At 39.8% G+C, this 15,910-nt stretch overlaps 1 protein-coding gene across 5 annotated transcripts in view; it reads left to right on the forward strand.

The window, feature by feature from the left end:
* The window catches only part of kalrna (kalirin RhoGEF kinase a), a 144,582-nt gene extending 128,965 nt beyond the window's left edge, over positions 1-15,617 (forward strand). For all 5 annotated transcript variants that reach the window (XM_044216043.1, XM_044216044.1, XM_044216045.1 and 2 more), the window contains 12 exons: positions 1,253-1,415; positions 3,912-3,974; positions 4,197-4,224; positions 5,062-5,224; positions 5,441-5,562; positions 5,729-5,860; positions 5,979-6,140; positions 6,889-6,967; positions 7,111-7,162; positions 7,736-7,884; positions 8,822-8,960; positions 9,186-15,617. In XM_044216043.1, coding sequence (XP_044071978.1) covers positions 1,253-1,415; positions 3,912-3,974; positions 4,197-4,224; positions 5,062-5,224; positions 5,441-5,562; positions 5,729-5,860; positions 5,979-6,140; positions 6,889-6,967; positions 7,111-7,162; positions 7,736-7,884; positions 8,822-8,960; positions 9,186-9,743 — 1,810 coding nt within the window. In that variant the 3' untranslated portion in view covers positions 9,744-15,617. The remainder of the gene's footprint in view (positions 1-1,252; positions 1,416-3,911; positions 3,975-4,196; positions 4,225-5,061; positions 5,225-5,440; positions 5,563-5,728; positions 5,861-5,978; positions 6,141-6,888; positions 6,968-7,110; positions 7,163-7,735; positions 7,885-8,821; positions 8,961-9,185) is intronic.
* The last annotated feature ends 293 nt before the right edge of the window (positions 15,618-15,910 follow it).

Consider the following 15,910-nt stretch of genomic DNA (forward strand, 5'->3'; position numbering starts at 1 on the left):
TCAATACGGGGACTATACGGACTATACTAAGTGTCTGTTAAAGTGAAGTGGAGCAGTTCTCTGCCTCTTATGTTGCCTTCCTTCAGCGTTTGATCCACTTCGACTCTAACACGATTTACAATGTTCATTCTTATTTTTATCTACTGCTTATTTTTTCATTATTAAGTATTATATCATATTTATGAGTAAGCTTCACATATGTATGTATCATCTTTTAGTATATCATAATTATAACAAACTTTCTAATAATTATGAGATAGTATCTCAAAATTTGGACAAAAACTAAGGTGCAGGATTATTTTTTGTTTGTAGATGTTGTAGAGAAAATTTAAGTTTAACACTTTGGTGGCAGAAATGGGCTTCCATAATTTTGTAAAGCTAGCACAGCTGCTAGCAGTCGCTAGTTAGCCGAACTTAGGGATGTTTATTATTGTGCTGTAGCCTTTTTTTTTATTTAAAGTGTTAAATTAAGTAGCTCTAAATAACTGATCCTAACAGCATATTCCTGTGTCCTTACAAACTAGTTTATGTTTGCTAGCATGCTAGGCTACCATTATGTTGAGATGATATCTCTGTCTGCTAAAATTGTAGCAAGCTAAAGAAATGTTGTGGGTTTTTTTTTTTTTTTTTTTGCATGTTAAACCATCTCCACAGTTTGCATGCTAATGTTAACATGCTAATACTTTTGTAAATAGAAAATGTGAAAATAACATTTTATCAAGACAATATACTACGCCAATCAAGAGTTTAAAACTGACATTTTGATTTGTAAAACATAGGTGTAGCTAATAACATTTAGCTGCATTTCATTTAGCTGTTCAAGTTCCAGGGCTCTGACATTGTGCCTGCTGGCGTGACTTATTGGCACATCTACATGAAACTATACCGTCATTATTATTATTATTATTATTATTATTATTAGGCACACCTGTGTTTTTACTTCTATGAAGTCAAAGTGTCCGCCGTGACAACGGTCGATATTCCCTTTGTGTGTAAAAATACAATCAAAAAGACGGTAAAAAGATGAGAAGTGGGACAGAATAGAAATGAATGTATAATAGATATTCATCTCATGAAACATGATATCACACCTAAATTTATAGCAAACTTCCCAACCACTTGATAGCTACAGAGGGTTCTGAGAGAGTCTTGACCTGACAGCCATGTTGCCTCTGCAGCCAGACTAAGCTGGACACCACTGAGCTTCTCTCCGAATCGACTGGTTGATGTTTCTCATTCCTGTACCGTACAGGAAGTCTCTGTCCTGGAACACACTGCGTGCCAGGAAGCGCGCTGAAGCCAAGGACGTCTCCTCTGTGGGGGTCAGAGGTCAGGAGAATGGCCTCCTCCGTAAGCCCAAAGAAACCACACCCCCTCCCCCGCTCGCCTCCCCTGCTACAAGGGCGAAGGGCAAAGTGAGTAAAGCAGGCCGACGGCGCACGCTGGTGATGTAATGTGTGTGCCGAAACCCCCTCACCTGCCCCCCCTGCCCCACTTGGTTATTATTTTTCCTCTTAACCCATGTGTGTGTGGGCGCATGTGTGTGTGTGTGTGTGCAAACCTACAAACACACACAGTAGTTGCTGTGTCTCTGTTTGACTCCAGCAGTGGTTCTCAACCTGCATGAAACATGATTTTAGACTTTTCTTAACAGGTTCAGTATATTTTGTATTTATGGATCAGGTGACAGGCAAAAGCACTGTGATTCCCTAACCAAACCACAACTTAAGGTTTAGACATAAAAAGCCACTTTTGTGTCCAATATCGGTTTCTTTTGTTATGTGTGCTGACCAAAAAGTGGTACAGCAAAATTAATTTGTACCTCAGTGCAAAATAGTTGGTCCTGGATGTTTGGTAACATAGAGACTTGTGGGGCTGGTTGGCAAGCTGCTGTGGGTGGCAAAGTAACCGGTCACACGCTACCTCACTGTGAACAGGCTAGTGCATTTATCTCAATAGCCTGCCAAGCTAGTCAGCTTGCTAACGGCCGGTAACTATCAAGCTAGCCAGCCCAAGCATGATGGTCAGCACTGTCAAGATGGGTAGCCATCGGTCAACAGCGCAAAGGTTCGTGTTAAAGTTCACAAAGAAACTCTACATGAAAGCTCTGTGTGGATTTACTTACCTGTGAGCAAATCAACCAGTCACAATAATGCCGTTGCAATGAATTGATTCCAGTGCAAAATGTCATGTTATAAATGCTGGTGCGAACAGACCCTAAGGTTTAAGATGATGGGGGCAGTTTTAAAATAGGGTAAAAGACAAAATATGGAAATGAAAATGACTTTTCAAAATATAAAGATATTAGAGGGTTGAGAACCACTAAAGAAGAACACTGCAAGTTTTATTCTTTTTGTTTTACCCCAAACCCTTAAATGCACTGATTGGAAAATAAAGTCTGATTTCTTTTTGTGTTTTTGCGTTGTGATTTATTTCTCCCACCTTGTGCATGGGTAGAGGTAGTATTCAGTGACTTATTGATTTAAGTTTGAATACGGTTTTACTCTGCTGTGTTAGCCAGTGTTTCCTGTAGTTTTTCTGTTATGGAGCTCACCAAAAAAAGGTGTTTTGTTAACACAGAGTGGATAGATGTTGAATCAGCCTGAAAGGGTTGCTACATGAATGGCAGTGAACAGTGTTTAGTAAGATATGCTGAGATCTAAAGTTTGCGCTCTGTGCAACTACGAATGTCAAAGACAGCGGACAAACTCAGATAATGGTGAACACACACAGCACTATTAGCCCTATAATATGAAGCTTAGAGGCATCTCTGGGTTTAATCTCTGTTCCTTTTATTTGTATCAACAACAAAAAAATGTAATTAACTGAGAACATTGATCCTGCCTGCTGCTCAGTGCAAGAGAAACTTTTAGAAAGAGATCCTAGATTGTATATAGGGTCTGTGACATCAACATGGACATTTTTAAGCAAAGAATTTTGGTTTACCTCTCACTGCCATCTTTGTAATCTAATGGATAAAAAAAATCAAATTTTAGTAGAGCTGAGGTGGGATGAACAAGCACTTGACACCATAGCTGACCCGTAGGGTGAGACACCTGTCAGTCAAGCAAACGCCCAGAAAACCACACCTCTATTTTATATTTGATTTTTTTTTTACTGAAAATGGGCCTTTAAGGACCAAATACCTTTGAAAAAGCTTCAATTACTTTGTTTTTCTAGATGTTTGTGAATTTTCTTGGAGCCAGCCTCTAGTGGCCACTAGGGGGATTGCAGTTCAAAGCACTTTAGCATTGACTTTAACACTCAGCAGTGGTTGCCTGCTCCTTGCTAAAGTGCGGTGTAGGCCATTCTTCCTAAGAAGGAAAGGAACATGGAGAGAATGAGGAAGCTGTGTAAGGCTAAGCACCTAAGAACATGGCTGTCTCATGAAAAGTTTAACACAAAACAGATCTCAGGTGAGTATCAGCCAAACAAACAGATGTTTCTTCAGATCCTGGAATTACCTTCCAGGACATTTGGAGTTTTTTTTTCCTGGGTTTTTTTTTTCTTATCAGCCAGAGTAACAAACACATACTCTTGATCCTCCTCACTTTTTCCATTTCTCTTATTTCCTCTTTCTCTTATCTTTCTTCTGACATGATGTTTCTTTTTTCTTTTTTTACACTCATATCTGAATTTCTCCCTTCTCTCCTTCCTTTCCCCTTGTTCTTCCCCTGCTCTTTTCTCCTGAACTGCCTCCCTCCCTTGGAGCTTAAACCACTTTTCCTTTACCTCCCTTTTTCCTCCTTATTTCCATTATTCCCATCTCTTCTTTTGTTCCTAATTTCTTCTGTTTTCCTTGTTTCCTTTTGCTCCTCCTTACCCCCTACCTCCCTTTAAATCCCACATCTCACTCTCTTCTCTCCTGTTCTTCTACTTTCTTCTTGTGTTCCTCCTTCATTCTCCACCAGGAGGTTCACACTTCAGATGAATCAGACTGTGATGATGATCTTGACCCAAAGACAGGCATGGAGGTATGCGCGACACACAATTGTTTTTGTTGAAAAGACTTGCATTGCATTATTTTGTCTTCAAAAATGTCTAAAACAAGTGAGGAATGGCAGAGAATAAAATCATTGTAAAATCTTAGTGAGGACCAAAACCAAATACTGCAGTTATGCAGTTTTGTAATGCGTATTATCTGTTGAAAACTAAACCTCACCTAAACTTAAACTTTGAACCTGTCTGTTTTCCAGCTTCTCAATCCAAACTTCATTCAGGAAGGTAAGAGACACATGAAGTCATCTGAGTCAGCTTATCATCCAACACATTAGTTTTAGCTTTGGCTAATGCAGTTTGTGTTTGTTTCTTGGTGTTATACATGTATATACATGACCAGGAGGTGTGCAAATTCAAAAACATTAATGGGCTTCTCAAAAAGCTGAGCCCAAAAGTAAAGTTGAGGCTCCTGCAGAAGAAGTCCCCAATGTTGTTGAACTGTTTATACCTAAAATATCAGTGTTTGGTAACTTCAGCATGCCACAAAACTTGAATTGGGTTGGCAGCATTATACGTGCTTGGTGAATTATGCCAGATTGATGATGAATGACACCAGAATCAGCCTGATTACACTGGTCTGATTCCCAAAACTGGGCCCAAGTCCACATCCCCAATCACTAGCCAAATCTGGTAGCCAAAGCAGAATAGCATTTAATTCATGTAGTGCCAGAACACAGCCGAGCGTGCAGACACTGTGCCAGAATTAAGCCTGACTTGGCTGTTCATCTGTTATGCCTAAATACCACTACAAAGTTAAGGTTAGGGAAAGATTGTGGACAAATTAAAACAAACAATACTGTCCACTGGTATGACATGATGGGAAAGAATGAAATCATGTTCACAAAGGGGGCCACACCGTGTTTGCCAACCCCCTCCATAGTCACATGGCTCAATGAAGAGTATTTGCTTCCATCTGAAGTTCAAATTTTCAACATTTAAATTGCATAATATACAGTATATTCAATGAATTCAGTTTCAAAAGGTACATTTTTTAAAACTAGAACTAGAAATTGGAGTTGGAGCTGAGGAGCCAGTGTTTTGTGATGCGTTTCCTGTGTGCAGTGGCTCCGGAGTTCCTCGTCCCTCTGTCAGACGTGGTGTGTGCGTTCGGGGAGACTGTAGTCCTCTGCTGTAAAGTCTGTGGACGACCCAAACCCTCCGTCACCCTGAAGGGTCCCGACCAGAACCCAGTGACCAGCAACAGCCGCTTCACCATAGACATCAGGTAACACTGTGCATGTGTGCATATGTGTGTAGTTTCCTTTGTTTTATGCTGGCTTTAGTCACTCTAATTTCTACACTGGGTTACATTTTCATGTCTTGTTTTCTTCTGCCTCTTCTTTCCTTTCCTTTCCTCCTTCATCTCTAATCCTCCCTCCTCCCTTTCTCCTTCTACATCTCTTCTTTCTCTTTTCTTCCATTTCTTCCTCCTTCTCTCCAGGGATACAGGTGACATCTTGTTGAAGATCTGTAATCTGATGCCTCAGGATACCGGGATCTACACCTGCGTTGCCGTTAACGACCACGGCTCTGCCTCGTCCTCCGCCTCCATTAAAGTGCAAGGTAACACACCTGGATTAAAAGGAGCATTTCACCATTATAAAGACGGTTAATTAGGTGTAATGGTACAGTGAGATTTTAGTTTCTGAAATGTCATTGTTTGTGACTTGAGATGTTCAACAACAGTTGGTTTGCTGACTTTGCGTATGTTTTTTTCTGTCTCCTGCAGGTATCCCAGCAGCCCCTGGGAGACCGGTGGCCCAGGAGGCCAGCAGCACGGCTGTGATGATCCACTGGCCGCCTCCGGCTTCGTCCGCTCACTGTGCTGTCAGCAGCTACACTGTGGAGTACAGACAGGAAGGTATGTGGGTGTGTGGGACTGTAAATGAGCAATGGGATTAGAAGATGTTGCTTGCACGTGAAACATGCCAAGTGACTAAACCTTTTCTCCTCTCTCTCCCTCACTCTCTCACCCGCAGACTCGTTGCTATGGCAGCAGGAGGTCAGCAGCAGAGAGGAGTGTGTTCAGATCGACACTCTGATCCCCGGGGGTCACTATCAGTTCAGAGTGCGAGCCTCCAACCGCTGGGGGGTCGGCCCGCCGTCCGAGCCCTCAAATATGGTCACACTGTCCAGCAGCAGTAAGTGTGCGCGCACACACACACACACAAACACACACACACAGTTTCATAATGTGGGCACAAAAACCTCTTTTCCCATGGAAAACATCTTCAAAGGAATAGTTCAACATTTTAGGGAATGTCTGTGAATTAAGGACATGATTATCTTAGCATAAAGGCTGTCCAAAGTGAAAAAATATGTCAATCAGCACATCTAATGCTGACGTATTTACAAGCTGTTTGTTTAACCCAAACATAAACAGAAATGTAAAAATAACAGTTTTTGATTTAAGGGAGAGTTAAGTGTTGACAGTTTAACAGAGCAAGGCTAGCTGTTTCCCGCTGTTTTTAGTTTTTATGCTAAGCTAGGCTAACTGCGTCCCATCTCCAGCTCTGTACTTAACACATAGAAATAAGACACTTTATCAAGGAGACACTTTCAGAAAGAAAGAGATCTTTCACAAAATGTCGAACTACAGCCCAGTCAAAGTTAGTTTTGAATGCATTATCACACTAAGCTGACTAAACCCTCTTAATGATAAAAGGTGTTCATAGATGCATCAAAACGGCATACAGTAAAGCCACGTCCATGTTAGACAAAAGTAAAAGTCTGTTGTGGTGCAATTTTCAGTTCACCACAACAGGAAAGTGTGGGACAGAACAAATGACATACTGGTGATGTAGAGAGGGTGGAACAAGAGAAAAGTTCATGTAGTGCTGAAAATGGAAAGTGGTTAATCCTTCAGACTTCTGCTCTTTCTCTGTCCAGACTCTGGCTATGATGGAACAGGGATCCAGTGGAAAGAAAACTTTGAGTCGACCTTCTCTGAGATCTGTGAGATTGGAAGGTGAACCGTCACAAATCACTGACTTTCAAAATAGTGTCTTTCACAACCCAAACTTGATTTTCGGCCCAGATGTTAATAGTTGTGTGTGTTTTTTTTTTTTAAATTCTGCCTCGCTTGTCTTTGTTGCTCTCTCTTTTCACCAGGGGACGATTTTCAGTGGTGAGAAAATGTCTCAACAAGTCTACAAAGAAAGAGGTAGGGCATCCCTGACAGCTTCACTTGTTCTATTGACTAAAGTGCTGCTGTTGTAAAGCGTGTGTTGCTTTTCACTGTTCAGGTTGCAGGTAAGTCTTTAGGTGTTCTGAGTCTATTTCTGTCTTCTTCTTTGTAGTGATGTTCATATTAAAGATTGCAATGAAGTTTTAATTTTATTTCTATATATTTTAGGTTACAATCAAATATATTTTTAATGTATTATAAGTTTGAATTTAGGTTGCAGTTTGGTCTATTTTTGTGTTTTCAGATGCACTTAATTTCTTGTTTTGAAATTGCAGTGAGGTTTATTTTTAGTATTAGTATTAGTGTTCATTTTAAGTAGTTTTTTAGACAATTTAAGTTTTTCTATATGTTTATTTGTTTTTATGCCTTTCAGGTGTCCGTGAAGTTTGTGTTTATGTGTTTCAGGTTGAAGTGATGAATTTATTTATTTCAAATAGCAGCATATCTGTATTTTTCACTTTGAAGTTAGTTTTGCATATTTCAGTTTCCAGTGAATTTCATTGTCTTATCTTCCAGTGTCCTGTTACATGTCACTTTGTTTCTGTTCAGGTTGCGGTTAAGTTTGTGAGTAAGAAGATGCAGAAGAAGGAGCAGGTGGCCCATGAGGCAGACGTCCTCCTACATGTACAGAATCACCAGCTGGTGGCGCTGCTGGACACATACGAGTCTCCCACTTCTCTGATGCTGATCCTGGAGCTGTAAGTCCGCCAGTGGTGGAAGATATATTCAGATCTTTTACTTAAGTAAAAGTAGAAATTAAGTAGTGTTAAAATACTCTCTCTCTCACTCTAAGTAAAATTACAAAAGTATTAGCATCAAAATATACTTAAAGTACTAAAAGTAAATGTAGTCATTATGCAGAATGGCCCATTTCAGAATCATATATATGAATTACTAAATTATAATTAGTGATGTATTAATGTGTACCTAAATTTAATGTTGCAGCTGGTAAAGGTGGGGCAAATATTAATTAGTGTATATACTGTAGTTTAACCTATAATAATGTATCATATTGTATTAATTATTTTATATTTTGTATTAATAACATAAATCTGCAAAGTAACTACAGCTATCAAATAAATGTAGTGGAGTAAAGTACAATATTTGCCTCCAAAATGTAACAGAGTAGAGGTAGAAAGTAGCATAAAATGGAAATACAAGTAAAGTACAAGTCCCTGGAAATTGTACTGAAGTACAGTACTTGAGTAACAGTACTTAGTTACATTCCACCACTGCCCTTAGCTTTTGACTGTTTCTGCTCTTCAGCTTTCTACCCTGTTTGAGGTCTTTGTTTTCACAAGCGTGACAAAGTGCGTGAAGTCTGCCAGCAGGTTAAAATGATCAAATCTGGCTCACATGCCAATCAGACTCATGAAATCATGTCAGCATTCTGAGAGAGCCTGGTTTTCCTGTCTACAGTATATTCAAACTCAAGACTAGAGTTTTCTAATGTACATGTATTAGCTCTGATTCTTAGGCTAACTACTGTAACACTAGCCTTTTACCACTTACACTGCATTAGCTACTATGGCAGACATCTGATCATATACTATAATACAATAGCCAGCAAGGAAGATGACGCAGTCTAATCTATATCTAAATGTTACTAAATTTAAATTTGTGTGTGTGTGTCAGTATGGAGAATGGTCGTTTGCTCGATTACCTCGTCGCCCATGATGAGCTGATGGAGGAGAAGGTGGCGTTCTTCATCAGAGAAACACTAGAGGCCCTGCAGCACCTTCATACCTGCAGAGTAGCACACCTGGATCTGAAGGTAAGAACCATTTTTATTCTTAATTATGTGCATTTGTGCCTTGGAAATGTACCCTGTTATCTGTTGTGACTGACATTTACATATTTACAGAATTGCTCTTTATGTTGTTTTTGTGTTCTATAAATGAAGGATTTCATAATAAATATTTGAATTTTTTTCAAATCATATCTGTTACTAACATAAAATCATTATCTTCCATTCTATTTCTGTTTCTCTCTCCTGCAGCCTGAGAACATCATGGTGGACCTCCACACTCCTACCCCTTCCATTAAGCTCATCGATCTCGGCGATGCCGTCCATCTGTCCGCCCACCGCCGGTATGTTCACCTCTTGCTTGGAAACCCAGAGTTTGCTGCACCTGAGCTCATCCGCGGGACGCCGGTCTCTGTTGCGACAGACGTGTGGAGCGTCGGCGTGCTGGCTTACGTGATGCTCAGTGGCGTTTCCCCGTTTCTGGATGAATCACCGGAGGAAACCTGCGTCAACATCTGCCGCCTGGACTTCTGCTTCCCAGATGAATACTTCCGCGATGTGAGCCAGGCAGCGAGGGATTTTGTGTCCTCAGTGCTGCAGCAGGATCCCAGGAAGAGGCCAAGCGCTACTTCTTGTCTGCAGCACCCGTGGGTGGGTCGCGGGGGTGTACATGGTGGAGAGTACTCCAAGACGCCTCTGGACACGACGCGGTTGGCCACATTCATTGACAGAAGAAGACAGCTGCATGACGTTCGGCCCATCACCAATATCAAAGGGCTGGTGAGCAGCAGCATGGGCAACACACTGTGATGGAGAGGAGCTCTGAGTGTTTGAACACTCAGTGTTAATCCATCTGTCACCACCAGGGCACCCACAATAACATTACAATATGTTTCAAGCATTTAATTATCTTTAGTATTTATTAACGCGTGAGTGAGAAAGGGATTTGGTGCCTGAATCCTTCCTGTAGTGCGAGATTCAATCTTCTTTCTAGGACCACTAGGCCACTCTGTCACCACTAGACCAAACTTATAAGCTGAAAAGAAAATGACAGCTGTACAATATTTAATTGCTGACTAACACTTCACCTGGTCTTTGTTCACCTAGTATCACCCGTTACATATGAAGTGGGTCCCATAAACTGCCTAGACACCCCATAAGAACCCAAAGAAATTAAAGCTCAAAGTTGAGAAAATGAGCATTTAGAAAACACACTGTGAGCAGACATAATGGCAACATATTTATTTATATTTGTAATGTTTATTTTTCCAGGGACAGATGATATATTGGAGGCAAGTGCCCGTTACACTAATCCCAGTGTTGAGCTAATCTTATCTTGGATCTGCAGGAGGCTGTTTCATGTTCAGCTGGGGGCAAGATGCCGTTGCTCAGGAACACTGCAGCAGTACCGAGTCCTGCAGAGATTGGCCTCACTAGCCAGCTAGCTAGCAGAATCATGCTCACTGAGAAGCATTTTACCACCCTTGCTTAGCTAACATGCTATGGCTTACATAACTGAACATATTAACAGGTTTTGTGAGTTTCTGACGACTAGAAGGCAAATTTTGCCAGACAGAGATATTTTGCCTGATCAGTGACTGATATCATCGGGTTGGTCAGTAGCAAAAATGGTAATGCACTGTGACGAAACTGCTAATGATATATTTGTAGTCATCTAGTCTGATTTGAAATATTATCATGAGGAACTCTCATGGAGGATTAAAGAATCTAAACAGCTTCGAAGGGAATCTGACTGATCACAGCCAACAGAGGAGTTAGAGCGTACACCTTTTTAATGTTGGTTTAGGTGCTGTTCTTATCCTGGGTTACGTAGTGAGCCGAGCCAGGGTCAATGTCTTGCTCACCTATCACACTTTGACAGGATTACTAGAATTTTGGGGATTGATCCTGGGACTGTCACTGCATAGTACTTGAAGCCTGCCCCACACAGTAGCTTCAGTGACGGAGAAGACTAAGGATCATTAGGAATAGTAATTTTGGGGAACAGTGTGATGGAGGGTTTCAGCAGAGCCATCAAGAATGTTGTAAAAAAAAAAAAAAACCTCATGAATGAAATTTTGGTTTAACAAGCAGACGTTTCACTCCATAGCACGGATGTTCTGCTAATTGTGTTGAATGTGTTTTGATTTGTTGAGGCGGGAGAGGCAAATTAGTCCAAATCCCAACTAACTGAAAACATTATAAATTCCCAAATTTCTGCTCTGTTTGATCACTGGTGGGAAAACCTCTCCACATAGGAAGTGATCAATAAAAAAAGTGTCTCCTAAACAGCAGCAAGCAAGAAACCTGGACTTAAAAATATATATTTAACTCTTCTTGTTCATTTGGTATGAAGCATAACAGACCATTTACGTCACCTCGGAGGATTTCGGCATCATTTCAGCTAACACGTTTGATAACTGTAACTGCAATTTAAACCACCAACATGCAAAGCTTTTTTGGACTGGATGCAACAGCTCTGAACCCTGCTATGATATACCCTTAATTTATTGAATGTTTATTTATTACAGGACTGAGGTTGAGAGTGAAATCATAAGATGACTAAATCGAACCGAACTGCACTGAGCTGAACTGAAGTCACCGAACAGCTGCTGGACTGTGCAGCTAGTTTACGTTGTGAATAGTGTTGTAGTGAATTGCTGGAGGAGTTTACATCAAATCACTGACTGATCTATACTGAACTGTGCTGGACTGAACTGTCATGAATTACAATAAACTGGATCAAAATGGGCAGTTTTAGCCAACAGCATCGCTAAATGGAAGGTGAAGAAAATCAGTGAATAACCTCCTAGAGCAAACAGAGGACTACTGGATCTTACACAGTAACTCAGAAAAGGCACCATGGAGACTGAAATCCTTTCTATAGGACACCTATAATTTGTTCGTATCACTGTTTACAAAAAAAAGTCCAAATAATGTTTAAGTAGTTTACAAAAAAGTAGAATAATCAGGGAAAACCTGCATGTAAATTCACCAGGGATGGTTTAGAAATCAGGTTAGAAATCTGTCTGTTTCTAGAAGAAAAACCTGTTGGTGTTGAGGTGGGAAATGAACTCCACCCTGAAACTTTTTTTGTTTGTACATGTGTCTACCAGCCACTGTGGCAAGTAACCAACCGCAGTGTCCCATTCATTTGGCTTGTAAAATAGTTTGTGTGGCTGCTGAATTGGTCTTGGATTTAGACAGAAGAGTCCATTTACTGATGAATGTAATTTCTTGTAGAATGTGTTCTGCCATCACAAGTGCTGTCCTCTGCTTTCACCAAATGCTTTCGCTTTCACAATGCTCCCTTCTGACCATTTTGCATCCCCACCCCCCGCAAGTATTTAGCATACTCCGTTAGTAAGCATTTATTTTCATGCAGCCGGGGATGCAGAATGGTGCAAATGTAAGCAACCCACTGTTCTGAAGAAGCAACTTTCACCTTTGATGTCGAGTACAACAACATCCATGGGAATCTGCAAGTGTAATAGTTTGTGTTTATCAGTGCAGCTGTAATGAGATCTATTCAGGTACCAGTGGAACAGCAGAGCGTTCTGCTGTTTCATCTCAGTTCCATCTTCTCAGCAGGGACTTGTTGGAAATTTCAGCTTCACAAAGGGAAAAATGCAACAGAGCAAAAAAGTCAAACAAGTAATCATATAAATAAATACAAAGACAAATGATTTAATTTGGCTCTGCCCTGTGTGGAAAAAGTGAAATTATGAAATAAAACTGTCATTGGGGAAAATGGCAATGTGAGATAAAAACAGACTCTGGCAAAAAACAGTTAAATTTAAAAAATGTGTGATAAACTGTGTTACTGTCAAAAGACGAAGGCTGATATAACATGTCATAATACTGAGCCGAGTTTTAAAACCTTATCGCAGCATTTCACTATTTAATTTTGTTGTCTTATTTATTTAATTAATTTGAACACTTTGGGCCTCCATACTCCATACAACCTCAGCCCACCTGTTAGCTGTGTCTCTTGAATGGAATACAGCCTAGGTGACATAAAAATGACCAGTTGCTATAGCAACCACGCTGGTGCAGAACTGCAGAGTCAACATGGCTGCCGTAGAACTCTCACTGCCTGCAGTTTATGCTAGCAAAGGTGCTTTTACTGTGTGTGTTTATCAACTGTTGCTAACAATCAAATGTTATCCTGAATGCCTGAAGTACGTAAATGTATGTTGTTTACAAAGAAAAAACAATAATGAAGATGAAAATCAGATTACGTTACAGGTCTGTTTCTGCTGCTTTCTCTGCAGTAGCAGCCTACATTTCAATAAGCAGTGGATCACATTGTAAACGTCACTGCTTTGGTCCCCACATGGCACGAGTACCTAATCTTTTAACGAGCCTGAGCCCTCCATTTACTCATCGTTTACATTTCAACAGAAAAAGTTAAATCTGTGCTCTGCATTATAGTATTTTAGCCTGGCACTCAGGGTCTTCATGAGGTATAAACCAGCCTTCAAAATGCATAATGTTTCAGCAATTCAGCAGAATATTGAAGCTTTACTGAGCTCTGTATTTCTGTCTTGTTAATTGTTAATAGTTTCCTGTAAAGACGACCATTCATCTGCAACCTCTGGAGTGAGATTTTTTTAAATTCTATATTACTGTTCGTGATCGAAAGCTTGGACTCCAAATGTTTCCCAGTCTGCCCATCTTGATTTAAGCTGACAATGGAAATATTCAAATTTGATAATGCAGTAGGAGTGTACAATATTTAAAGTACTAGCTCTGTCTGAAGCCAGTACAGCTTCACCCTCCGGTTTGCTACAGCTGTTCTCCTAACCCGGGTTTGACCTGCGCAGCAGCAGAGGCTTGGTTTTAACTCTCTGAAGAACGGAGCTGATCTGTTGTCTACACCACATGCAATCTCATAACGAGGGATGCTCCAATCAATCGGGTACTGAATGAAATCGCCAGTAAGTGAGGCAAACGCATGTCTCAACTGATATTGTCATTGTCATTTAAGTTTTCGCCCTCTGGTATTCACATGCAGCCTCAGTGTAACTGTAACCTATGATTACCTTTAAGCTTGACTCTTGACTGTCAGAAAGTCAGGAAGAAATGAAATCAGTCCTTTTGTGTTCAATCTGTTTTTCAGGAAAGTCCTACAGTCAACTAGTCAACTTTAGTGTTTCTGTCAGACAGAAGGCCCTTTAATTAACATTTTGTCTTGAGGTTAGGGCTGAAGGGAATATTTAGAAATTAAAACATCTTTATTCACATGAATAATTCACACCTGTTTTCATGTGTTTTGAGCATGTGGCGTATATTGAAATTCATACAGATGTAAATGTACCCAAAATGCATCAAAAAACTAAATCTGATCACCACAACGAGATTAGCAGGATGGCAAAATTTTTTACTTAAAGTAAAAGTACAAACGGATTAGCATCAAAATATACTTTAAAGTACTTATTATACAGAACTGCCCATTTCAGAATATGAGCCATTCTGCATATTATATTATTGGATTATAATAATGATGCATTAATGTGTACTTTAATGTTACAGCCGGTAAAGGTGTGGATAATTTGAATTAGTAGGGATCAATGAAGTCTTATCTAAACCTATAAAAGACATAATTTATCTGTATTATTAATCTGAATCTACAGAGTAACTAGTAATTAAAGTTATCAAAATGTAGTGAAGTAATGAGTACAATATTTGCCTCCGACTTGTTGAAGTATAAAGTATCAGAAAATGGAAATACTCAAGTAAAGTGCAAGTACCTAAAACTGTACAGAACCTCAGATCGTCTTCTCCATTGAGTTAAACTTCAGGCCGACTGTCCCGGTGTCTATACAATCCCAGTCCCACAATGCATCTGTCATGGCTTGGTGAGCCACGTAGCACCATGGTGGCTCCACCCTGTTGAATGCTAGTCTGTGCTGCATCCTGATAGTGTTCATGCTGAGCTTCGTCCATAGAGAAACATGCTGATGGCTTCATGTTGCTGTGTGCAGCAGCACACTTCTGTATAGGCTGCCTCTTCTTACTCCATCCGACCTGCTGGTTTGTTACTCTTTACTAATAAAGAACCTGCTTGTTTGTAGTTTTTCCTCTTTCTGTCTCATTCCCTTAAATCACGGTGTGAAGGCTTTTTTTGTGCGTGGGCTATAACATTTTAGACTCTGGTTAAATGTCATTTATTTATGAAAGTACAAGCATAATAATATCTTACTGGTTGAAATTATTAATTGATTTATTGATTGCTTCATTCAACATCTTTAAAACAAACCGTGAGTGAATGACCACAGACTCTGCACAGGATTCTGCCAATTTACTGAGCCCAGTAAGATTATAGAAAAGCTAAATACATTCACGTGTCCTGAACATTTTTAAGACGTAAAATGGAATTTAGCCTCTAGTTTACAGTTGTTTTAAGAGGCTTGAGTCAACAGTTTAGTAGATTATAACAAAAACCCCAAAAAGGTGAATGTGCATTCTTTGAGTTAAAGCTATAAAGGCGAGACATGAGGCAGCAATGTATGTGGAGGAGAGTTGAAGCTAAAAAGACCAGCAGACAGTCATGTGTTCAACAGTGTTTCAAAACTTTTGTTCAATTTGCTCAGACGGGACTACAGAAATGTTAAGTCTACAGCTGCAGAAAATGAATATGAAATGCTGTAAAGCCAAAATAAAAATTGGCTTAAAAAGTCAGATTGAATGTGTTAATTTTATTCATCTCCAACAACGCAGCACAATGAATTGAGCCGGCTGGACAGGACTTAACTGTACATGTCAACTGTTGGATTTACAACTGTGACATTAAAAAATATTAAAAAAAAAATACTAATGTCCTTTATATTCATAATGTGTAATATCTTTGCTTTAAGTAATGAGTCATCTGCCTTTGACAGTCAATTGAATTAAGCTATACAATAAGCCATAAAAAGGCAGTTTGTCAATACGTTTTACCTACTGAACAGAAAACAGTCTTTCATTTTACATTC

Source organism: Siniperca chuatsi, linkage group LG12 (assembly GCF_020085105.1).
Source record: "Siniperca chuatsi isolate FFG_IHB_CAS linkage group LG12, ASM2008510v1, whole genome shotgun sequence".
Classification (NCBI taxonomy): domain Eukaryota; kingdom Metazoa; phylum Chordata; class Actinopteri; order Centrarchiformes; family Sinipercidae; genus Siniperca; species Siniperca chuatsi.